Raw genomic sequence first — 26,967 nt, forward strand, 5'->3', positions numbered from 1 at the left:
TCTGCTGTACCGTTTACATTGTTTGGGAAACCATTTCGATATTTCATTCCGGACGTGATGGAAAAACTGAAGCGGGGTATTAAGCCTTTGCCAGCTTGAACTAGATGAAATTTTTGGAAACACAAAATCAAATTAAATTGATTACTCAATCAGCAACACCTGGAAACCGATTGTAAATAAATATCAGAAGTGAGGTAAAGTGCGTAACGCCGGAAGAGCCAATTAGGAACCAGCGTCACCAAGCGTCACAGAGCGGACCAATCCTGAGGCACCTGACCAATTACCTCGAAACGTATTCTAGATACAGAACATAATTTTACGAAAATATGATGCTTCGTTAGCACCATGGCATAGACAGCTGTGGAAAAGTCGGTTTACAAGAAACTCACCCGGAGGAAAACCCGAGAAGATTTCACTAGTATCATCAAATTTCTATGTTTTCTGGCGTCCAACAGTTTGTAGCGTGAGGTGTCTTATGCAAAATTCTACCTTTAAAAGGGTATTTTTTGCTGTTTTCGATAATTGAACATGAAATAAGCATGCTTTCGATCGGTTGCAGGTGCCTATAGTGACGGTTTGGGTATGCCGTAATTTTTTAAGTATTTTATGGATGTCGCTGGACCCGGTGGCAGCGGGGTGAAGTCTTGGCCTCCCAAACCGAAGGTCACGAGATCCAATCCCACGTGGCTTGGTTATCCCTCTAGGGCGTTTGCCCATGGGTGTTTTCGATCTCACTCGCCAAAAATGAATATCTATTGTTTTCTGGACGGTGTAAAAGATATTCTTACAGAAAATAATCTGCAAGGAATAAAATCCAATAATTTATAATCCAATAATAACAATAATAATAACCCGCCACAAAAAATGTTCCTATCATATCTTCCGACTGCGTGAACAACATTTGTTTTGAACGATACTATGGAATCAGCGACCTCTCAGGACATCTATAATCATAAATTATACGATTGGTGATCCATCCTTGTACGCCAAAGTCTTCTTTCAACGCCAAGTTGTTTACGAATATTACGCAAAGGTAATGCAAGTATTCTCTGTAAACAAAGTAATCCATCCTTAAAATATTTTATGTACGTGAAAATACTTCTGCCATCCACTATAAAGGGGTGAAAAACTTTCACTTGCCAATATGAAGCTTTCGCCGCCATGGAAAAAATAAACGCTGCTTCTTGCGTTGAAGAACTGCTTTGTAGTAACAATTTTACGATTGATGATCCATCCGTGTACTCCAAAGTCTTCTTACAACGCCATGAAACAAGTTGTTTACGACAATTACGCAAAAGTAATGCAAGTTTTCTCTGTAAACAAAGTAATCTATCTTTAAAATATTTTATTTACGTGAAACTACTACCGCCATCCGCTAAAACGAGGTGAAAAACTTTCACTTGCCAATATGAAGCTTCCGCCGCCATGGAAAAAATAAACGCTGCTTCTTGCGTTGAAGAACTGCTTTGTAGCCAAGAAAAACCCTGGAGAATGCTTTAGCCAAGATGCATGGATACATTTTAAATTGTATCCGGCTTTTATGGTAAATGGAGCAAGCGGAAACGATAGCGAGGCAAAGGGGTCAACGGTAGAGACAAGGAAATTTCTAGTGTATTTTTTTTTCTCCCGACGCTGCAAAGCGTTTCAAGTTGGCCTCCCTGTCTCCAATTCATAACCTCTGCCTACTTAACGCCTCAACCACGCACATAGGCCAAAGGAAGTAAATTTTTATTCCTCTCGCGACCGGATGAGATATTATCTCAGCGTCGTGAACTCGTTAGCACCGAAAAGAATTGTATTAAAAGGAAGAACAGGTCGTCTCTCTCTCTGTTTCTATCTTATTTTTTTATTTTCTCTTCTTCCTCGAATCTTTTAATTTTTTATTTCGGAAGACTTCATTCGGCCAGCATCTTAATAAGCTCGGGCGTGGAAGGGAAAAAAGGGAAGGAGCCCACTCCCTAATCAGAGGAAACCCATTAACTTTCCTTTAATCCTCTACGACGTATTTTCACATATTTTTTTAAGTCGCATAAATTGTGCTCAAACTTCCCTTTTTTATGGTCTCTTGGGTGGTGGGGTGGGTGGGGGTTTGGGATATAACGGGAAATCGCCTGGGGAAACAATGTATCCGACTCTGGAGGAAGTATTCTCGCTTTCTTTTCAGCTTTCTTTAAATTTCTTCCTCTTCCCCCCCACACACGTTCCCTCATCCCCCTATTCCCTCCCACATATTCTCATATCCCCAGCAAAGTCGGCCATTCTAGGTTTCTTTATGAAATGCGAGACCGGATACTCTCAGCCTGAGCTCTCAGGGTAAGGATTTTCTTAAAGGAGAGCTGCGTTAAATTAGCCTTTACTCTATCATGTAGGTCGAAGGAAGACTGTGAAATAACAATAGACAATTGTTTCTTCTTTAACCAGGGTCCTCATCAGTGGTCATGCGTCATTAAGAGTAGTTTGACGCAGCCCTAAAATGAAATGTATAGTCTGATAGTACTTTCACTCTTAAGCATCTCTTCACGTTATATTATAGCCTGACCCATGTGTTTAATGCTAGTTTTTCCTTTTCCGTTCTTGCCATCCAAGTGTTCCTCGGTGATAGCCTCAATTGCATCATTATGACTCATTATACGGCCGATTAAATAATTCTGCCCTCTTCTTAAGGTTTTCATAAAGCGTCTTATCTCTCCTACTCTTTTTAGTATCTTCGAATTGTTCTTTTAGTCGATCCACTTGTTTCTAACATTCTCCTCAAAATTTTGAATACCTCTACCCTCGATTTTTCAACAGTTATCGTCGTCGGCACCTCATGGAATAGGGTAGCATATTCTGAGTTCCAGTTTCATCCGGTTCATTATGTTTATCGAAGCTTTGACGCTTAGAATAGAACAATAAAATGTGCAAAATGTGCCTGGATTATTTGCTTGCTCCTCAGCACCAAAAATTGGGACAGCTAGAAAATATTTCTAGGACAATTCATGAATTATTTGATGTCATTTTATTTGTAGTATTAATTCTTTGTTCGTTTTCCAATGTTAATTGTTTAGACTGACTTCTATCACCAGAAAGTTTAATTGAACAATTTATTTTGCTTTATTTTATTATTGTAGTTATTCTTAAACGCTATAGTTTCAAAATGATTGTTTTTTTTATGCAAGGAATATCAGTGCATTCAATTTGAAATAACTGCCCGACAGATTTTTTTTATTTTTTATTGAGAGATTATCGTTTTTGCAAAGAAAGTGCGCGGAGGTAGGTATGCTGCAGCTGTGTATGAAAGTAATTAAATATTTGAATCATCGCGAACGAAAAAGGAATTAGGTTTTTATGGGTCCAGCTCATCGGTAATGAATTTTTTGTAGCATGCTATTGTGATAAGTGGTGAATTCTTGAACAGCCAACGGAATGAGAAATTCTTCTCCAGCTCCATGGCAAATATTGATTTTCACCTATCGTATCGCTTTTGTTTGCAGATGCGGGTGAATGAAGATGATAGTGAACCCAAATTGTGATTGAAAAATAACTAAATTTTCAATTTTCCGTCTATTTTAATTATCTCAGTGGTTTTTTGAGTAAACCATCGCCAGAATGAAGGATAAATATGTCAAGTTGTTGAAATATTAATTTTTCTGATATTTATTCGATGGTATTTATGGTATGACCAGATTATTTAATTGGAGTGGAATATTTAAGAAATAATTTTTCCTCCATCAATGGTGCCCGTGTCTTCTTTAGTCAAGATTCATGAATACTTTTTTCGGAGAATATTTTAAAGTGGTAAATCCAAAAATGAAGTGCATTTCGTTTTCATGAACATATAAAATTATAATCTTTTAATTGTTTCTAATCGATGAACGGTGACAAAAAATAGGCTCTTCGCGGTATATTGTATGCTATTTGCATTTTTAAACTCATAATTTTAAACAGATCGTTTTGTCGATTCTTCTTTAATCGTATGAAAAATATTGAAAAACGCTTTAATAAATATGCTTTATTTACATGAAATAGATATAGCGTTCGTTATGCCTAAAAATCATGGAAATAATAAAAATTATACTCTTTACATGTTTACCTTTTGAGTAATTAGTAAATGAATGCTATAGTTAAAGTGAAATAAAGCTAGTTACGCGAAAAAGGCGCTTAAGTAGCTACAAAAAGTTTTAACTAGAAAATTTATGGATTGAATTATCAGCGTTATCTGTTCCCTTAATTTGATTTTAATCCCGATAAACGTCGTCTGTGATGGAAAAACATTTTGTTTCAATAAAATTTCCTGTAAGTATTTGCTTTGAACTCTGTAGTCGCGAACCAGCCTCCTGAGAGATATAAGTAATTCCTCAACTTCGTCATCTTGGACAATGAGGCTACTAAATAACAGGAGGATGGACATGAAGGAAATGCCTAATTATATTTTTTCGGCCAATACTAGAGTAAGCGGTGATGGTTTGCTACCCTTTTGAGGAATACCACGTTAGAAAACTGGAGAAAGTTTTGAGAAAAAGAAAGAAAAGCATTGAGGTACGTATGAATAAGCTGAAGAGGACTAAAAGAGTTACATAAATGGTGCGTAGTCTTAGTATGGGGGGAGTCTACAGAACAGACGTTAAAGAAGTAGGATTTTTTGGTTATATAGAATACTCATGAAGAATAAAGCCAGAAGAGAAATCAAATAGTCATTCTTCTTTGGCAAAAATGAATGTATGTGCTAAGTGAAAGAAAGATGCCAAAGGCTAATGTCAAAAATGTCTCATTCCTAAAGAGGAATCAGTTACCAAAAGAGTTTTTTTAAACCGAAACCTTGTAGCATGCAGTTATTCAAAAACAAATCAAATGATAAATGCGTACATAGTTATTATTTAGCTGTAGTTCTTATGAAATTTTAACGGGAAATATTAATATCTTTCTATGGTTCATGATGTTCTTCAATTCACTGCGATGTAAACTAGCTCTGCCACCTAATCACAGTCGAACCGCACCGATCTGTACGTATAAATAATAAATAAACTCTGGCTGATGGTGAGCTGTTATATTTTTAATTAAATCTGTTATCGATGGATCGTTAGACACGGATTAATCTTCGTGTTTCTATCGGTCCACATAGCCATATGATACTACGTCTGCATTCGGCATCGTGGTGCCGGAGTGCTATATTTCTAAAACTTGGAGTGTTTCCCTACTCCAGCGATATTTAATAGGTCATCGATTCCGGGCCCCACTTCCCTCCGAAAATCGAAGTTTCTCGCTTTGGAGATGTGTGGTTATGATATGAAATGCGGAATTCTCGAGTAGACTTCCTTTTCATCGGAAAAACACGTTGCAGAGACCGCGAGGGATTTTTAATTTATGTCGACGATGCAATTCTCAACGACGGGCGGCCAGCGCAACATCCTCGCGACCTTCCTCCTTGCACACTCGGATGCAAGCCGCTGCAGAAGGCTGTTGTTCTTGACTTGAACAAAAAAATGTTCCGTAAACCTCATGAGTTCCTGCTGAAGAGAATGGTTTTCTATTGGCTCATCATTTTTCTTCTTGTTCACATACCAGCGTTGTAAAATTACTCTGATTCCCTTCTATAAAGCTCGTATATTCTTCAGTTGAATCATTCAAATTGTCTATGTGACTTGGAATTTCCTTTCTCACCTTTCCTTTAATTCCAACCTGCTTATTTTATCTTTAAATATTTTTTAATAGATTCTCCAATATTCTCCAGTACATCTTCGACCTGTTGAAAACAATGATTTTCTTTAACCTTGATGAATGCTTCAGCAGGTAGATGTAAAAGAAGGTGTAGGTACCTCTTATGGGCTTTACTTCTCGTTTTTCTATATACCTGGAATAAATATGGACTGACGCGGAATAAATCCCGAAAGAGCTACATCATCTTTCTTCATTTTCTTCATTGTACATTTTTACCATTTCATGCTCTTCCTAGTAATTTTTGCTTCGTTCCTGGCTACACTATCGTCATTGATATTTTGACTTCAAAACATTCTTTAGAACAATTAAAATAAACAGAATAATCTCTTGATATAGATGATAAATTTTGAGCGTATAAAATCAGGAGAGATCATTGGAAGAAATATATATACCATATTATTATCGCTTTGCATACCTGTTGGCTGCAGTAATTTCTCTTGGATGGAAAATTTTACCATTCTATAGTTTTCTCCAACCGATGATAATTACTTAATAATTTTACGAAGTAATGAAGTTCTCTCTTCCCTTAAACCAACTCAAACTAGCATATGGTAAGACTCTCGAGTTCTATTTTGTGTATTCAGTTTAAGGCCTTTTTTCTGTTTTGTTCGTCCACCGTTTTTTATGACGACCTAACGGTTGGTAACGTAAGGTATTATTTTCTATTGATTTAGTCTTTTATACATATTTTATTCTCTCAGAAGATTTGTTTCTCCTAAATCAACTGGTTCCACGGAAGGTATTTTCATTCATTACGAACAATGAATGCTGCGGGAAATATCTTCGAGACTGATGTAGAATCTGAGTTTTTCCCAGCGTATGCTCTGCAGGAATTTTTCTCGGGTTTCCCACCGGGTGTCGTATCGGGTTGTAGTTCCCAACGTTTCCATGACTAAGTCCGTCTTCGTCATCAGGAGTTAATGTTGAGCCAAGTTTTTTCTCCGAACTTGAACGGCCCTCATGAGTATAAATACCGGAGAAAAAACTTGGCTCAACATTAACCCCTGATGACGATGACGGACTTAGTCATGGAAACGCTGGGAACTACAACCCGATACGACACCCGGTGGGAAACCCGAGAAATATTCCTACACATCTTCGAGACTATTAACTTGAGACCACTATTAACTGGCTAAAACATCAAGAAGGTGTTCTCACAACTCTCTGTGTTCTCTCCAAATTGCTCTGTAGGCAGAGCTTCTTCATGTTGCCACGTAGTCCGCTGTTCGTGAAGTCTGTACTCGGAAGGGTCAACTTTCGCAAGGAAGCAATTTTTTGCCCGAGTTCGTGAGGGGATACTTCAGGAGCCCCAAGCGGTAATTAACCCGAGACCTTCACAATTAAGGTTGCAATGATGCCATCAGCACTTCTTCATCTTCTCTTACTTATTCTGGGTTGTCGTCAGGTAGAACAACGTTAGACTACTGTGTTGGGCAGGGTCGCGGTTTGAAATCAGTGACTCACCTTATTACAACGCTCTACAGGATTTCCTAAGTAAACGTTCTGAGGATAATTAGTGCAAAAGGGAAGAAAAATCAGTAATTAGCATGGTTATTGGAAATTCTGAGTGGAGATTTATAATAAAGGGTTGTAAGGGAGAATATTTTCTGTTGATGTATTCCCTAAATTTAATCTTCAAGTATCTTTTGATGACTTAGTTTACGAGAAATAACTTTGCTCTGCTAAATGCACGCTCTCCTCTTCTTAATGGAATGAACGTGCTACTGTAAAAATAAAAACTATGTACACCAATGATTTAAACAGGCATAAATCACTCAGACTTAAATTGCTCTATATGAATTAGGCGGATCGAGTTATTGGAAAACCCGATGAAAGTAGTATTATATGGCAGTATATCAAGTTGATTTAAATAAATTAACGAAATTCATTGCAAAATCATAAATGAATGAATACCTTAAATGACGTATTTTGGAGAAAGTTTGGTTATGGGGAAATGTAGGCATTAGCATTATATGGTATTTAGTTTTGAAGCATTATTGTATTAATAGAAATAAATGTTTTTTTCACCCATAACATATGCTGCTGGTTTTGCACGGATTTTTAATGTACTGGAATATTAGGAGACAACGTGGAGTGCATTTGGAATATATTTAAGTGGTTTAATGATGTTCAGACTGTATTGTTATGTTTTTCATTATAATTAGTTAATAATGGCTATAACCCGTCAGCGTATAGTAAAATTTCGGTATTCGATGCCTGGTCTTTAGTCAGTGAAGCTCTCTCAGAAACATTTTCTTCGAATCACCCAATCATTTTCCTTGATACACTTATTTTCTTGCTTCTACCTAACTCATAACCTTCTTCTGTCACTCTTAAATTTTAATAGCAATTAATATAGCCTAGGAGTATAGGGCAGGGCAATGAAATGCAAAAATGTCTGCAGACGTTTTGATATTTGTTCATTTATATTGTCTTCTAATTTCGATATTTTCTGTACATATTCATCAGGGATATGAATAACGGTTACAATTAATACATGAAGGCATGATCTATTTTTACAATGTTTTTTACAATAATAAAGTAAAATATTAAAAAAATGATATTTTATATAAATGAAAAAGAAAAGACAAGAATTTAACGCCTTATTTGCACTTTGTTTAACGATTTTTGCAAGGCTAATAAGATATCGTGTTTACCATCAATTTTATCGAAGCGTCGGCAAATATTATCCAATTAATTTTCCTGACCCCTACTGCAAGACTGAATGAATTACTATAAAAATGGTGGTGATGATAAAGAAATCGTTTATTAATTTTAGCATTTCTTCCTCCTTATTTATCTTGTACCTCACGTAATCGTACGTAACGTCTCCGAATGGAATTGACCCCCATGTTGCTGAGGTGGTTCTGTTTTTTTCCGATTAAGCTTGAATAAATATATGTCTCTAGGCATAAAGATTGCGGATATTACTCCCAAAGGGCTTGAACCTAGGCGTCGCGTCGTTCCTGTGTATGCGGCTGTAAATGTGTGGAAACTAGCCATAAAAATGCTGAACGTGACCGAAATTCCAAGCGCTTTCAACTAATACGTCATAACGTGTATTTACACTGAATTTTAATAGGAAATTTTCATCCCTATCTTCTTTTATGACATCAATTTTGGCTCTCTGTTTGTGCTGAGAAAAATTGACGCGCTAAAATTTAGTTGCTTAGTTGTTTTTGTTGCTAGGCTTTATTTAATTGTGTTATCCAAAGAGCTGAATCAGTTAAAAATCGTCCTAATGAGTTTAATTTGAGTAAAAAGCTTCCAGAAAGGTACTCTTTTGGGAAATTTGGCCCAATTAAGTTTATTTAAACTAAAGCTGGTATTAAAATCACGTGGTAGTAGCTTGTTCGAATGTATGGCATTTTCTTACTGTTTATATGCGAAGGATGTGTTTCTTTAGTGTTTTGTTTCCATAGCATCATCTAAACATACTCTTAAGTAACTGTTATTTTTCCGAGAGAAATCCCATTGTTTCAGCAATTTTTCGCAATTCCTTTTTAAAGGGTTTTGATCTTATTTTCATTGAAAATTTAGGTCTCTGGATTATGTCCTTGCAAATTGTCCATAAATGTAAGATCACTCTTCATCCTTCCAAGTGGTAGTATGATGAATCCTAATAGTGCCAGAATATATAGTGCCGCATGCTGTAGCCTTGTGAAATGTAATCTATTCAGATTAAATTAATTGGGGTTAAAAATTAAAGTTTTTTGGGATATTATGACGAACGTAATTTCTTGGATAAAATTAAGTCTGCTAAATTGTTTTAAAATTAAGTATTCTGAAGTCTCAAAGTTTATTTTCGAACCTTACGTGTTAAGTGGTTATTTATGAATATAAGAAAATTATGGCGATATAAGGTTAAAAATAGTTCGAAATTATAGTGTTATTTCGCTGGCTATGCATGCACATTAATTTTTGTGCGGGGAAGAAATAGAGAAGAACCGGAATAGGCTTAACGAATATTGTGGTTTAGAATCGACCGTAAAGTGGAAAGTTTTGTCTCTGAACCACCATTAATTCACCATTATATTTTATGGTTTTAGAGTAGGCGTCTTAGCCTTTGGGTATACACATTATAGATACAAAGTGATAAACTACTCATTCAAGTTTAATTTCCACCTGCTGCTGGTTTTATCTTGATTTTTATTCTACTGGGATATTACGAAGAGAAAACCTGGAGTACAATTGGTAGTGACTTTTTGTGATTTTATGATGTGCACAATGCACTGTTTAGTATTTCGTTGTAGTTGAATATCTTCAATGTTTTTTCGCGGATAGATAAATAATATTCAAAGTAATGTTTTTCTCACCAGTCAGCTCAAATTTTAGTAATTTTTTGAATCTTGGAATTTTTATTTGTTGTAAAATCTTTCCAGTTTACTTTCGGAAAAGACATAGGCTTATTACTGTGAGCTGGATGATATGAAGGATGGGTTGATATGAAAAGGGAAGCATTCCTTTCTGCTGCGTTAGTGTTGGTTGATGTTTGATATTTATTTTGAAATAAGGTTTTTTTTCAAGGAGCATTCTATTCAAATAAATGATAAATAGTTATAACAGGAAATATTTAAAGAAACTTAATGAAAAAATTATTATCTTTCTCATAAAGAGCTGGACACTGCTTCTCAGCTTCTTCTTTTCCGTGTACATAGTAGGACAGTAGTAGCGTTGGGAGAGGCGAGCGGGGAAGGGACACGAGCAGCCTGTCGCTCCTCTCTCCGCCGCGCTGCGTGGGCGTTGGAATATTTTTTTTTCACACACCACCGAAAACAGCACTGTTCGGCCTTTACATCGGGGTTGATAACATTTAGCAATCACAAACATCCATGCCCTGGATAATTTACCCAGGTGGGACTCGAACTCGCAACCTTCGGGTTGGCAGGCGAGGACTTTACCCCGCCGCCACCGAGGCCGGCCTTCGCAGGCATAATCTTATAATTGGCATTTTATGGCCAAATTGTGACAGCAACGTTGAAATGCACGAAATTATTGTTCTAGAGGGCAGTAACTTAACAATATCTATAGGGAATGACCATTAAATATTAAAATCGTCAATTATGACTCTCCCTCGCCAGAATAGTCACTGAGCGAAGGTCAGGTGATCACCTAGAGGTCTCAAATTGTTTTAGCTTTATCTTGGCCCAATTCCACAATTTTTCTTTAATTGGGCCAGGGTTCCTAGGGAAGAATCGATTTTTTCGTCCGCCTTGGTTAATTGTTCTAGCGTTGCTCTTTTTCGTTTACTTTTGTGATCCATCCTTTTTCCAATACAAGCCTTTATGTATGTTAAACGCTTACCCTTAACCATTAAAGTAGCGAGAAACTTTATATGAAAGATACAGTGGTCGGCGTGATGCGGTGGAAATCTATGATATTCAACTTATTAAAACAACTTGTCTGTTTCCACACTATTTTATTTTTACCGACCATGGTTTCGGCAGCTTGTGCCACCAGCAGCTTGTACCTTGACAATGGCACAATCTACCGAAACCATGGTCGGTAAAAATAAAATAGTGTGGAAACAGACAAGTTGTTTTAATAAGCTGAAGAACCTTTTTTGTCACTGATTCATGGAAAGTCATTTGAAATGTCATTTTGCATTTTATTCTTTTGGAGTTGCTAGGGAATGGCTAAAAATGTACATTATTCTCATCGCAACTTATTATTACCTTCCCTGATACGATTCTACTACCAATGAATCGCTATTTCGGGTTTGCTTTAGCGACCTCATTAGCGTTGCTGTTTTGATGCGCCTCTTACTTTCGTTTGTCAGAATATAATCGATAATCACCACGGTGTTTGGTATTTTTAGCACATATTTTTATCATTGTCGTCATGAGTTTACAATACTGGAATTGGTTTGACGCAGATCTCCATTCCTCTGTCCTATCCGCTACTCTTTTCATAGTGACCTAATTTGTCTCTTTTACGTCCTTTATAACCTGTCCCATATAACTAATTTGGGGCGTCCTTTGCCCTTTTTCCCTTCCAACATTCCTTCTATGATTGTTTTCATCAGGCCATCATGTCTCTTAGCATGGCCAACTAAGTTGTCGCGTCTTCTCTTTAAGGATTTTAGAAACCCTCTCTTTTCCCTCACTCTACTTAGTACTTCGTAATTACTTAATATTTTTATATGAATACATTTTCAGAAATATACCACAAATTATAATCCAGGTTGGGAAAGACAAAGTACCAAAGACACAATAAAAATGATACATTTTTTCGGTGATATTGAACACCTTCCTCAGTATTAGGAGCTAGACGCTCTTCTTCCTAACTATGAGGAAGGAGGTAGTGCTACCGAAAAGTTGTATCTTTTATATTGTGTCTTAAACACTGTGCTTTTACTAGCCTGGGTTGTATTTGTGGTCAATACCCCATCGAGGAGTATGAAGAATTATTTTTAAATATAAGTACCTATGTATTTTTTACGTAAATAAATCATTTAGGATGGAAATTACATGGTTTATTTGCACCGTTTGGTGGCAGTTCACTGGATACTGTGTACGATGTTCTCCGGCGACAAGAAGGGATACTCACGCAGTATGTCCAACCTGACGGATTTCTCCGCCGGCTGTGCCAGCTTGGTGTTGGAGGCCTGGCACCTCAAGATGGCGTCCAGATGACGCCTGCGGACGTCCTTCACCTCCAGGCGGTTGACGGACACCCCTCCGGGCGGACGACCGTCGTCCACTGCCACCCCATCCACAAGTGCGTCTCCGATGAACCACGACACCGTAGGTGGCGGCTTGCCTGCGAAGTGGAAGAAAGACAGGTGTGCAGTTAGTTATCGGTAGCAGAACATGTTTTAATGAAGTATGGTTCGCGAATTTACTTTGTGGAATTGTGACATAATGGAATCCAAAGTAAACTTTTTAATATCTCTCGCTGTATTTGCTAAACATTCAAACAGTTTTGACTTTTTCAGGTCATTATGGTGAGGTAACAGAACCTATTCTGATATCTGCCACCTGTTGATAATGACCATATAAGGTCAAAACCGGTAGAGTTATTGATATATAGTGTGCGGAATATGACAATGCTTGTTTATGATTCCATATTGAATTGCTGGGCTGTCAATTCGCCATCACCGAAAAAAGGTTTTCTTAAATATGGAAGGAAATATTCTGACATCCGTGAGGTGATTCTTGGAGAGTTTTTTCTAATCTTGCGCGATCAAAACTAATGCCATCTAATGTTTGCAGCCTGAAACTTTATAATTTTCAGGACCTCCTGATTTTAATGGAAATATTCTTGATGTTAGAATGTTTTCGGGAAGGATATAAAAATAATTTTGGAATGTCTCGGATTGAATCTTTCCTGCTGACTATCAGAAAATTTAGAGGCTTTTATTCCTGAGGGTAGGACTGCATTGAGGGTGGTTGACATGAAAAAGGCTGCATTGCATACTGTTACGGGATTCGGAGTTGAAATTTGATTTTTGGTCTTTATCTTGGAATAAAATTTTGTGAATGAGGAGCATTCTCTCCAATGAAATGCTTTATAACTGAGCATCAGAATATTTAAAGGCAGTTAAAAAAAACAATTATCTTTCAAAACAACTGCTCAAAGAAGAAGCCGTTTCATTTTTGGTGACAGTAAGGAAATTGGTGACCGTATTGGCTGCAACCTGTGCCCACAGTGCGTAAAGTAGCTTTTGGTGTGTGGAATTGAAGCTATAAACTGCTTTCCATGTGCTTTTGGAGCAAAGTTATTGCGACCTTGGTAGGCTAGTGGGTACTCACTGGCCTCAAATGCCTGGCGCATGCTTGGCGTGTATTTCAGCGTGAGGCGTAGACTACTGTAGTCATTTAGTCAATGGGGCAGCCCACAATTCACGAAGTACTGAGCTCCATGCATCATTCAAGCATCGTTATTAACATAGAAATGGAAGACTGCCTAATTATACTACGGTATGTGTCGTATAGAGTGGAATGTGTCTGATGATGGAATGGGAATATGCCTTGAATATGAATGATGATTAGCTAAAACTATTACTCTTGTGGTCCAGGTTTACGAATAAAGGGTGGGTAAAAGCATAGAAATGTATTGAATTTTAATTAATTTATCAACTCATCCAGTACTCATTGATTCATTACAAAGATTGTTTTTTATTTTATCTACGTCTACATAACACCCCACAAGCCGCATCATTAGGCGTGTGGCCATGGGTGTTGTGACATTAGTCGTTTACAACTAAAAAGGATATGCTCCAAGGAAATTTAGCCTAAAATTTATTACTGAAGTTCTTCATTGTTCGGGGAAAAAATGAATACCTATACCAATCCGTTTGTTAAAATATTTCTCTTAACATATCATATTTGTCAGACATGGAATTATAGTGAGGTTCTATTATCATGTTCCCGTGTCAATTTTAAAGATGTTTTTTCTCATCTTTTATCCTTTCCAAATATCATGGCGACTGGCCCAGTCGTGCAAGCTCAGAATGTATCGGACGACGTCGCGGCAGGAGGTGGGACCTGCGACACGAAGCGTTTGGGATAGGGAGAGAGAGGTGGGCGTTTTCAGTTTTTCTCAAAAGACTTTGTCAGGAATGTAAACGAAAGAATGTCTCAAAAGCCCTCTTCCCAATTGGAAGCGCAGGTAACTTTCTTACGAATTGTACACCATGAAGGTCTGAAAGCGACTGAAATTACCAAAGGCTAGGCTCCGCCTATCGCATTATGGTTGATTTTCAGGAAGTCACGCGCACTCCGCCCTCGCCCCCCCAAAAAAATTAGGCCTGCCTCTCAGTCACAAATATATTTGAAATGAACTCTACTACATCAATATGAATCCTAAAATCCTCTTCTCAATCACGTAAATAATTGAAGATGTACGAAATTTTGGGCCTCCCTTGTAGCCTCGATAATTCTCAATGAATAGCGCTGAAAAACAATTCGTTACTTCCACGATTTATTTAATAATTACTACCGTTTTCGGCTGTCACGCCATTATCAAGTACACAAATGCAAAATAATATGGTGGGGTCAGGTTTTTCTATGGTGGTTATTAGAGGGGGTTTTTGGAGTTGCGATTGGTAAAGTCGAGAGGGGAATAAGGATGGGGAAACAAAGTTTGTCATTCGGTTTGTGGGGGTGAGGGTTTTGGGAGGATGATGAGTAATATCTTGGGTATGGGTTAGGATACGTTATGTCGTTCACAAGGTTTCCTTATATAGTAATCTCACAAATTTCATAGGCATCCAGTCTCCTCTTTCCCCGGTAAAATGCAGTTGAAATAAATTTTGAAAGTATCGAAGTGTTTTTCATTGCTAATATGGAGCCCTTCCACCTCTTACAAGCTTCAAGTTTCGATTTTTTTACAGTTTGATTAATTGAAGAAAATGACACGCTGTAAATTTTACCCAATTCCCCAAGCCTGCAAGGGGATGTAGATAAGCTTGTGCATCCAATGCAATGTAGCCAAACACTCTTCTAAAATCGTATGGATTTAGCCTGCAGGACATTGCTAATTGCGAGGCAATGTTTTACTACCTTTTTTTATTCCAGTTTACAGCCTCAACGTGCGTCGAATTAGCGTTCTACGGTTGAACAAACTGCAGTGATACTCTTTAAAATGAAGTCCCTTCGGAATAAGGTTTATTACTCTTACACCGCACAGCCCGACGTTTAATCACAAAGGCCGCACTGAACCCAAGCGGAAAGCATCGCTTAATTAAGGGAGGGGGGAGGGGGCGATGTGATGGAAGCATGGAGGTTTTCTAATCATAAAATTGGTACCGTCATTACGTTAATGCTGCCGATGTGTACCCCCAGTAATTTCAACTCCACCCATTAATTCAATATTCTAAATTCCGCACATATGAGTGAAGCCCTCATGTTGTTCCGCGTGTGAATTAAATCGCCCCACTACTTCAAATGGATATGAAAAGTTCTCCACGTGGAACGCATTGGATTCGAATGCTTGCTCCAATATTCCGTATTGAGGTAACGGTCATACCGCTTGCCTATCCTCTTTTGTTGTCTAAATATTGCCCGACTTCTTTCTCTATCTCTGTCACCAGAGTTCGGTTAAAAATTGGAGGTTTATATTGCTCTCGTGTAGGGGAAGTTCCCATTCTTCACGAGAATTTTCAATTTATCAAATCGAAAGCTGTGTATGTGATGACCTTGCCGTAAATATCGCTTTAAAATTCGAAAAATATTAAAGGAATAGTGATGACGAAATAGGAATACCAAGTATCGTTGAAATGAGAAGATGAAAGAATATAAAATAGGTTAGCATTCTGAAATAACGGGAATCATAGTTCAAGTTTTTGATTGTTCCATTGATATGCGTCTCCTGTTGATATTCATGCCTGAATTAGGTCCTGCGTAACTTTATCCATGCCATACGGGTCAATTTATTCCATCAGATTTTATTTTTCTCATGGATAAAGCCCATAAGCCTTTTTAACTAAGTCAGCGCAGATATTTTTTTACTAGGCTATAGTGAAAGTTTGACTTTAATGTCTTATTGACAACTCACCAGAGTTTTTCAAATGAAAACTTGAAAAAAGGTGTCGTTGGTTCTTTGTTGCATGAGATTCGATATTGTTATGGTATTCTACAACTTTACATAAAAACACATCAAATTTATTGGAGACTATATCATATTGAAGTATTTTCGAGCGATTTTAATGCATGATGATTAGAACCATGAAGACAATGGAAACACTTGTTATGCGAAATTTCAATGAAATAACATTGGATTAATGAGAGCGCCATCTAATTGCATACAAAATATACCTGAGTGTAATCGATCTGTTGGTTTGTAGCCGTATAATTTTCTTGCCAGAACATGCTGTCGCTGATTCTTGCTGCCTTCACAAGACCTTTGCGTGCAATATGTGCATTATTGGAGTATCCTATAACAACATTTTTCCATTCGTCACCTTATAACTGTCGGAGAAGAATCTCTTTATCCCTACAATGGATCACGGAACATAAGTCTGACGACAATTTCTCGTTAGCTAATTTTGCGCTAACTCGCGATGCACTCAGCATGCTCGGTAGGAAGAATTGAAAATCTTATTTGTAAAAAAATATATCCCTGGATGCTCAACTTATGTTAGTGGAAAAAAGGAAGCTAAAATTTGTCCCTTCTAAAAAAACTAAGCTTTTAACATTGCATTCTGCGACTTTATTAGTAGCCACAGGCAAAATTTTGGAGAAAAAAATGAAAGTTTTCATTGTTTCCTAATGTATTTCAGAGTTTTATTTTGTCAATTTTAAATAAATAAATTGAGATTTTAGTTTTCAATAATAATAAAAATACCGAAATGTTTTAAATGACCCGCATTTTTGTCATTATATGCCCACATCATAAGGTTTTAGATAGCAAATATTAATGTCTATTTATTCTTGCAGTATCTTAAAGAATTATATGTTTGATATTTGGGAATGTCGGGAAATTTTTATTTTTCAGCTAAGAATTTACCCATTATCATTACTTCGTAACCTAGTTCCTTGACACGATCCTGCACTTCTGTATTTATCGTTAGGAACTTCTCGTACTTTATGGATAGATATTTTCACGATGCCTAATACCTTTTTGAAGTCGATTGACGACATTTTTTTTCGTAGCTGCCAAGTATTTCCAAGTATAATTTAAAAATGAGGAATTGAATACACTGGACGGCAAAAAACATTTTTTCTCGAGCTCCGATACCATTCCTGTTGATTCTTGTGTAAAATGACCTCTTGAGTCCGCATGTGACATCCGTTTTTCTCCATCACCCGCCATTTTCAGAGGATACCCCCCTCCAATTTTTAAAATATTTTTTCGATAATTTTGATGGCCGACGAGTATTATTTTCGCATTTATATTTCTTCTAAGGGTTTTGAGAGAGGAAAAGTTCTAAAATATGAACATTTATGCCGACGAGGTAGATTTGGGGGGATTAGTCTACGTAAATAGTAAACAAACGGTTTAAAAATTATTAATTTTTCCTTTTTTCGTAATTTTGTTAATTCATTTTCCGCATATTCCATATATCAGCTTTGCGTTTCCGACAATATTTATTTATGCAAAGGTATTTTTGACATTCACATATTTTTCACATGAATATCGCGATTGAGAGGTAAAAGTCCGATAAAATTGTTGCTAGAGCTACTGAAATAGTATTTAGCATTATTTAATCTTAGGAAAGGTGTACCTAATTAATGCATAGTAATTTGTGGAAACGGCGCTGCAATGAATTATATTATTAGTGCCCGTGATATTATTTTAGCATACGAATCATCATTAAAAATGTAGTTCTCGGTATTTTCAGCTAAAACATCATGGTACGTTGCGTTTTTTAATGGAGAATTAATTTTTTTCTCAGAATACCTTATCTAAAGGTCTCTTCTGCAGTTAATAAACTGGTGACCTTTTTCATCCTGCTATTATCTACTGCGTTGCGGTTTTTTATCGGTGTAAAAAGTTTTAATCAAATTATTTATTTTCAATTTATACGGTAAAAATTTGTAATCTAACCCCAAAAAATATCCTGTGAATAGGTCACCTGAAGCTGCAATCTAAGCATTGTTATCACAGAAGCAAATCTCTTTTGAAGTAATTACAACCCCTTTTCGTAAGTGCTATAGTAAAGTTGGGAGAACAACATAGGCTTGCGTTTTCTCAATTAGTGGTGAACAGTGACTCCAACAATTTAAAAATCCCGAGCATATAACTTGAATCCCTTTCCATATAGGAATGGGGAAATAAATGTATTTCTAGTTTGACTTCAATGAAATCCCAGGGGAAAGTTGATTTATAAATATAAATGCATCGGTGTTGGTATCAGTTGTGTACGAGGAAAAAAGTGCGTGTTATCAATTTCAAGGTTCAGCATAATATGTGCTCGTTTACCTCCACAGTACGTCGCTGCACCATATATCAGCACAAAACAGTGCCAAATGATAGGTATCTGTTGGGAAAGAATGCGTTAGCGAGCTAAAAAATGATGAAATGTGTAGCTTTCTGTGACAGCAGGCACTGTGTTACACAATACCGTAGCCCACCCTTTGCTAATGGACTTCCGTTAATTATGCTCGATGGACTCGTCACGCGCATCTTGCGTAGCAAAATATATTCACGTTCGCGTTGACCCGAGGTGAATGGAAAATATGTTCGAGTAAAGACGCGTGTGCGGCAGCTGGTGCGTGGTAGGTATATAGAATAGAGCGCTGCACGTGTTTGAAGAGGGTGAAACACCACCGTTCCGTGCCGTGTGTGGCCGCATCGTAGGCATCGCGAGTGGTCTGATATATGTCATAGCGCACGTGAATATCATACTTGTCCCACTCACTCACTCGCACTCGGAGAGTGTGCCTGCATTTCCCCCATGTTAATGCGGAGAAGCCGGTCGAGAGGTTAAATTATATCCTTTTCATTTAAAAATCCCCACGGTCGCGTTGGTAACCCAGGAGTTGAGGGAAAAAAATAAATAAACACCAGCTGGGAGGCCGAGTGATCTTGCGAATGTGCATAGGAAGTACTCGCGTGCAGCATTGAGTCTAATTGGTATTTTATACAAGAGCACCGTTCGGTTCGTCATCTACCTGTTCAATCAACACGTGTTCGAGCCTCATCCCACGCCCTGGAAAAGTTTCAAGACGTATGACCAAACCCCACACCCCGACCGTTCACAGTGCAGCAAAATTCCGTTCCATCCTTCCAAACACGCCACGCTTTTCAAAACTGCACCACCGTGTTCAATGCGTTGAATGAAAACACCTGGCGGTGTTTTATTCGTGCCTCTGTTTTCCTTCTCCGCTCGAGTTAATTTCACTGCGCCGTTAGCATAACACTCTTAATTATATTTATGAAAAAACGTCAGTTTTCCTCACTGAATCAAGAGAATAAATAAAAGCTTGCAAAAAGTAACGACCCGGTTTTATCGTCATCAGTGTCATAATAGAAGGTGCGAATGTATTCGTGTGCTTTTTTCACTGGCAGTTCCATATTCTAATAGGGCCTAATCTGCAGGCTTTAGTTCTGTAGTTACTCTTTTATTAATTCTGTTCTAATAGCTACTATGTCGGCTCCAGGTTCGTGGCTATTGTTTCATTAATCCCAGCTTGGTATTCCATTTGTTGCTGTTTGGCTACTGTAGCGGTATGATTATCTGTTCCTTACGGTATTTTTCAAAATTTCTCTTTTCTCATTTTAAAGTTTCAGTAATGGATTATAAAATTATCCTAGATTTTCGTGGTAATTTTTCCTCTTTTATGGATTATTTTCCAAATTGGTTTTAGCTATCGCTATTGAAACGTATTAGTATTTGTGATTATGTGAAATAGTTATCACTTTTCCATAGATTATTGTCATATTGTTTTGCATTTTTGTCATCGGTGGAAAATTCAACTCTCTAATTTTGTAATACAAATAAATTCTGCGATATCTCATCTGAATGTGTTAAATTCATCCCTAATTTTGGTGTAGAATTGAATTCCATACATTATTCTCGTCATTTTTCTTACGTTACTATCCAAATTGCCTACTCCTACTAATTATGTCTGTATAGGTAGGCTTTGCGTACAATACCATTGGATTAATTGCCAAGTTCAATGTTTTTGTTTATAGAGTGGGGTTATTCTTTAGTGAACGAAATAACTTGTGGATCCACCTGGTTATTCAAAACTCCAAGAACTCCGACCGAGAAAAAGAAACTCCGACGGTATAAACCGTAAAAAGAAGGAAACAATAATACCCCCAGATTAAGCGGATATATGTATAAGCGCTTGAAGGAAGGCCTGCAGTTCATTCCTGCTCTACGGACGATGAAAGAGTGTTCCATTGAAACATTATCCACAAATTTTCTTATTCGGCTAGAAACCTGCAGCTCGATTCTGTAAATGTCATACCTGTGCTTCGCGTGGTTCGAACCACAGTGGAGTTCTCACGCCTCTCACCGTGAAAGACGTTCAAGCGATCCTGTAAGCCTGTGTCGTGAGATGTTTGACGGATTGCGAACGATTACTTCAGTTTCTTATGTTGGTAGCTCTGCGGATGCGAGGAACGAATCAGAATCTCCGACACAAACCTACTTCAGCGGCCAACTGCAACTTCAGTTACCATAGAGAAACATATACAATGCCGTGGAATATTCACTCCCAAAGTAAATAATACTTCTTTACTCAATTTTGAGTGAGGTCTTTTCTTTTAAAAGTACCTATTAATGATAAGTTACGGTTGCTTAATTAGTTAATAGCTATAAACTGTATATTCCCTCTTTTATATGTTGTCAAGTGCTGCGTATCAAAGTCAGTTATCACGTAGCGGGCTCGTAATTGCACAATTAGCTCTAATTTCCTCATGATATGGAGCTAATGCTTACGCGGAATGAGAACAAGTGTTATTTTATTATTTAATAATGGTTCACTCTCGTATGTGTTTGAGCTGTTCTCATCATTTCAGTACATAATTTTAAATGCGCTGTGGTGCGTATACATGTCTGATTGTGCAAGCCCATGCCACTATTCACGATTTATACTGATGAAAATGTTTCTGGCGCGAATACGAGTAGATTATTAACAGTTTCTGCTAGAGGACGAGATGTTTACATGTCTTAGTATTTCTATTATGTCAACAGAAAAACGAATCATGTTGGTCGTGTTACTGAACGGCAGCAATAATGCATGGAAGAGATGGAATAGATGATCAATGTTTATCTTAACGTACTAAAGTATGCCCCGGCAAGCCATCTAAACGTCTACGAATTAATCGTGGTGTGAACTCAGTGATCCATCGCCAATCTCGCGTCTCGAAGGGATTGTTGATATCGCGTATCTGCCGTCGAAGTATGTGCATCTATTGCCTCCGTCGACATTGATGCTCATGCAAAAGTAGCGGAGGTATGTAAAGAGCCTCCATTCTCGTTAATAAAAACAAATCGAAGGCTTGAACTTACGAAATAAATATTAAATAAATCTGTTAACATTCAATACCGCACAATACTTTTACCGTTGGTTCTACTCCAAATTATTATGAACATTAAGTTGTGAGTATTTTACTTGTACATTCTAGAAGATGCACAATTATAAGATAATTGTCAAACCCTCAGCGCAAGGTTTAACTTCCCACTAACTTCAATCGCAATGAAGGCCAATCAATTTAAATACGACGCGAATGTAAATTTAACTTTACGCATTTCTTTTATTTGTTTTTAATACATATTACTTATGGGAAGTGACAATATGAAATAGCCACCATCGTAATTAATTAATAATGTGCTATTAATTATCAATCACAGCGTAAATTCATAATGAAAAATTAGAGCGCATTGCCGCGACGAAGCTACCACGGGCCCTCTTGGGCGTGAATACTTCCACGGACGCGGCTGTGAGAGTGACGTCACTATAAAGTTTCAGAATCGCTCCAGCGTCAAAGCCGTGAATACATTGACGAAATCTGCTTGTGACGGCCATATCACATTTACAGAATCGAGCTGCTGAGAATTATATATTAATGTAAAAATGTTATTTTTCCGCAGAGATTTTTTAATCTGGTCTTCGTTTCGATATATTTTCGCCTCGGGGAAAAATTACATGAAGCCGATACTATGGTCGTTTTTTGTGGCATGTAATTTGATAGTATTATTTTATTTTGGTCGAGATTTGGTTTTCGAACCTTCTCCACGATTCTTAGCAGATGACACTCTTCGTATGCTCTTTTCGCCAACTTTTTTTATTTCATGCTGGGTCATAAATGACGAGAAAAAGTTTAAGGAAGGTAAACAGTTCTAAATACAATGGAAGGCGGAGCTATCCCAGGAAAAGAGATGGGGACCTTTTTAGTTATCGAAAGTTTTCGAAGGATAAAAAGTGAAATATCTTTGGTTCCAATGATGTATCCTTCATTTTTGTACTTTGACGTTATTGCCGATGACATAAACTACGAAGACTTTCTGCGATTATATCTAAATTTGTTGAATTCATTTTTAATTTTGGTCTAGTTAAGAAGTACATGGATTGATTTTAATATATGTTTGAAGAAAAGTTTTAGTTTTTAGCTTAGAAGTTAATGCCTCATGATAAATATGTCGAACCTACTGTGCAGGAGAAAATGCAGTATGGTACTTGACGTATGAGTTGCGCGTGCACATATCCCTGTCAATCCGCCTGCATAGGGAAGGATATTTTCGCGAGGCTGGTTGACCTTGTATCATCAACATTCATTAATTTAAATATTTGTATCGCTGCCACTCTCAACAGCACTTCTCCATCTCTTTAAATATTTTTAGCGTATGAGAACTCATGTCAATGTCGCACGAAACCTGCCTCGTGTTCCCTATACTTGACCTCCCCAGGAAATACTTAAAAATATTCCTCAGCATCGTTCATCGATAGCGAACGTTTCCTTGCTGAATTAGATCCTATAAAATTTCCTGCTTTCATTTGCAGAGTTGGTTGTAACTTCATCTCAAAAGTCTTAAGTTGTTTTCTTTAATTAATCTCCGGTTCATTCAATCATAGTATTGCTATCGTATTGTAATCCCTGATGCTCTTATTCTTTGCGTACTTCTTATCTACTAGAAGTACCTTCACGAGTATCAACAGCAGCAGCCATAGCCAATAATAAGCTTAGAAACGGCTAATAGCTGTCGTTCAAAGTATTGTAAAACTAGGGCGGTAATCATCGGTCAAATAAAGCAGGATTCAGATAATAATCGGCCCAAATAACCTTTATCTATTGGAACACCAATTGGAATTAATTTTTGGAGTCACTGTTCACAACTACTTTAGAAAATGAAAGTCTATATTACTTTTATTTAGTATGTGTTTTTTCGTCCACCTTGCTATTAAGTATGTTTACAAAAGCCACCACTTATGCCGATGACAGGGGGAGCGAACCTAATTCCACGGAAATTTCACCAATTTAGGGCAGTGAATCAAACTTTATATCCGCGGTGATATAGTTCATCAAATTAAGAACATTTCGATGCTATACCTTGCAGTTGCGAATACTACTCCGCAAAATATTGGAAAATAAGGTTCGCTCGCTGTGGACATAATTGAAAACCGATTAATAAGCGACAGAAATGGCAACATATATATATCTGTGGAATGGAATAGACCTTCCCTTGTGCAATCCCAATAAGATGAGCACAACTCATTATCAAAAGAGATGGGTTTTTCACATGCTATGGACCCTTTTATTGCTTTTTCCTAGACGAATGTCTTCTGTGATAGTGACACGATAAAAAATTATATTTGCGAGAAGAAAGAATTTCTTCGCATTCGCGAGCCTACATCCTTAATTTTAGCCTGTGAGCCTACCTATAACTCTTATAGTGGGGAACTACGGACTTGGAATTGCACGGGGAGAAATATTTTTCTTACCAGTCAAGCCGTGCTTAATTCCCTCAAGAGCAATTTCGCTGCAGGAAACCCCGCCGCGATCAATCAATACGTCTCGGGGAAGGAACTTATAACCTTATAACCCCCCCCCCTCGCCTCACGTCTCCAACTAGGTGATTAAGGTGACACCAATTAAACCGCCGCTGACCGAATATCATGTTTTCTCGCGCCCGAAAATAAAACGAAATAAGCCGTAGGATAGATCTGAGCTTAAATCACCCGCGTAATACGAAGCCATAAAGCAGAGCGTTGGGAGGAAAAGGAGCGGAGAACGGAGTGTAAGGCCGTAAAGCGATGGTTACGCATCGGGCACTTTAGGCGAAGGGCCCGCGTAATGGATAAACCAGGCGCAATAATCCGCTCGACGACAGATCCTGGATATATCCTATCCCGATGGCAAAGCAGCCGGCAGACAGCAGCGCGGCCCCGAAAATTCATGGCGAGCGTTTCGTGCTGAAAGGTTTAGAGACGATGAGAGAGGGGGAGGAGGATTTGGGTGACAAACTAATTACCGGGACGGATTTTCAGGCGTGATTTTCATCGGATGCGCTCAAGTTTTGGTGTATACGGACATTGCGGTGTCGGTAAGGGGCGTACATCAGGGTGGCCCCAGGGGGCACCTACCTTAATGGGGAAAATAAAGAAGAAATAAATAATTTAATTTATCACCCGAAAGGGCATGGCCACCTCATGCAGTGATACTCTGTCATAAATATTATGGTTCTAAAGTATATAAATATTCTACGGGGTTGAAATTCTTCTCGGGATTCCCATCGTGTTAAATTATCCATATTAGCCAACGTGTCAAGCTCCGACTCGGGGCTCATCCTCAGGGCTGCTGAATGTCGTTTTATTTATTTAACCCGGTGGTAATCACGAGAAGAGTTTACCCACATTATTTGCCGGGAATGCATCAAATCATATTTCATAATACAGGGCTATCATAAAAGAATGGTGCGGTTTTGATCATGATTTTAAATGAAAATATAATCACTAACAGCCTGTTTTTTATCGTGGAATTTGTCGTCTCAAACATTTTTTATATAATTAAGAAATTTAAATATGTGCGCCATTCGTTACTCCACAAGAGAGAATCCCAACGTCGACATTTTCCCAGTAAAAGGCGCCTAGGAAACCGTGGATTAACGTCCCATTCGACGGACGGAGTGCTGCATTTGAAGTGCCCTCCCCAAGGCACTCGAGCAGGAATCATGCAGCCTCTGAAAAATTTCTGTTACCCTATCCTATAAATTACTGAAACCGCAACATTCTTTTTTGTAAACCTATACATATATGCGGTGTTCCTATTTGAAATGAGCTAACATTAACTTAATTTGATCATGTGCCTCCCTACTATATTGATCCATCATATAAGGTCATTACTTAGCTCTATTAGTCCAACCACTTGCAAGGGGTAAAGAAAGACAGATTAGATGGGTCTAAAGGCGCGATTGTCTCTCATCACCGAGGTTACGTTCTGCTTAGGGGCCCAACTAATATTAAGTCAGTGATGTTAGACCACTCAAGGGAACATTCTAAGGATAGGCTTGCCCCCCTTCTTTGAAATGAGGTTCTGGGAGACAGAAACGGTGAGTTAAAGTATTTATCAGCATATATAGGTTTTTATAGGAATACAATCATTTTACCTGAAGGGTAGCTCAAAACTGATGGTTATTTTGCGGGCCTGTCAGCGTTTAAAGAACAGTTTTTCGAGACTTGGATAAGAGATCAATGAGTGAGAAAAAGAGATGTCATATAAACAGGAACTTTGGCAAAAACAAAAGAACAAAGGATTATTTTATCGTAGTATATTATGGATTGTAAGAAATTTAATGTTAAGGCATAAGAGAGCTGTAGGTGCTCTGTCGATTAATAATAGTTCGGAGATAGAACTTGTCTCCTGTACAGCCTGATTCACCACCACTGGTCAACAATCCTAGGATTGGTTTGACGCAGCTCTCCACTCAGTTCTCCTATCAGCTAATCTTTTCACACCTACGTATTTCTTCTCTTTCACATCTCTCTTTACTTGTTCCATATATTTTGTTCGGGGTCTTCCTTTTCCATTCTTGCCTTCCACTTGTCCTTCGACGATTGTCTTCATCAGGCCATCATGTCTCAAGATGTGGCCTATAAGGTTATTCCGTCTTCTTATTAAGGTTTTCATGAGGCTTCTCTTCTCTCCTACCCATCTTAGGACTTCCTCGTTACTAACTCGGTCGATCCATTTGATTTTCATCATTCTTCTATAGCACCACATTTCAAAGGCCTCTATCCTTGCTTTCTCCGCTGCGGTCATTGTCCATGCCTCACTTCCGTATAGGAGCATACTCCAGATGTAGGTTCTTATAAATTGAACCTACATCTGGAACGTTTATTAAACTTTGTGCATCGAATTGCTGATAAAACTTAACTTGGAAGGGTTCCAAATGAAAAGCAAAGGTGATAATACTGCCTTTCCATTTGTCGATTTATAGTACGAGGGTCATTTTTTTTCAACCTCCGATTGGTCATGTACAGAAGACGAAGCGATTGATTAAAAATTATTTCATTGCTACTTATTGAGCCAGAAGCCAAGGGCCGATGCCAGAAGCAAAAGGGAAATAAGCAGTAGAATACAACAGGCAAAAATAGCTTTCAACAAGAAGAGAAAGATATACGTTTCAAAAAACATGAGTATCAAGATTAGGATGAATCTACTCAAAACTTTTGTATGGAGCATAATGCTTTATGGTAGTGAAACTTGGACGATAGGAGCAGCAGAGAAAAAAAGAATTGATGCTTTTGAACTATGGTGCTACCGTAGAATGTTAAAAGTTTCATGGGTAGACCGGGTAACGAATGAGGAGATACTGGAAAGACTGGGAGTGAAAGCAGACCTGTGGAGTAATCTAACAGCAAGGAGAAGTAA

At 37.8% G+C, this 26,967-nt stretch overlaps 1 protein-coding gene across 1 annotated transcript in view; it reads right to left on the bottom strand.

Annotated features, from left to right (window-relative positions):
* LOC124167631 (nephrin-like) overlaps positions 1–26,967 on the bottom strand; it is an 847,280-nt gene that overhangs the window by 108,350 nt on the left and 711,963 nt on the right. Inside the window, exon 5 of the mRNA XM_046545611.1 lies at positions 12,247–12,459. Coding sequence (XP_046401567.1) covers positions 12,247–12,459 — 213 coding nt within the window. The remainder of the gene's footprint in view (positions 1–12,246; positions 12,460–26,967) is intronic.

The sequence above is a fragment of the Ischnura elegans genome, chromosome 11 (assembly GCF_921293095.1).
Source record: "Ischnura elegans chromosome 11, ioIscEleg1.1, whole genome shotgun sequence".
Lineage (NCBI taxonomy): Eukaryota > Metazoa > Arthropoda > Insecta > Odonata > Coenagrionidae > Ischnura > Ischnura elegans.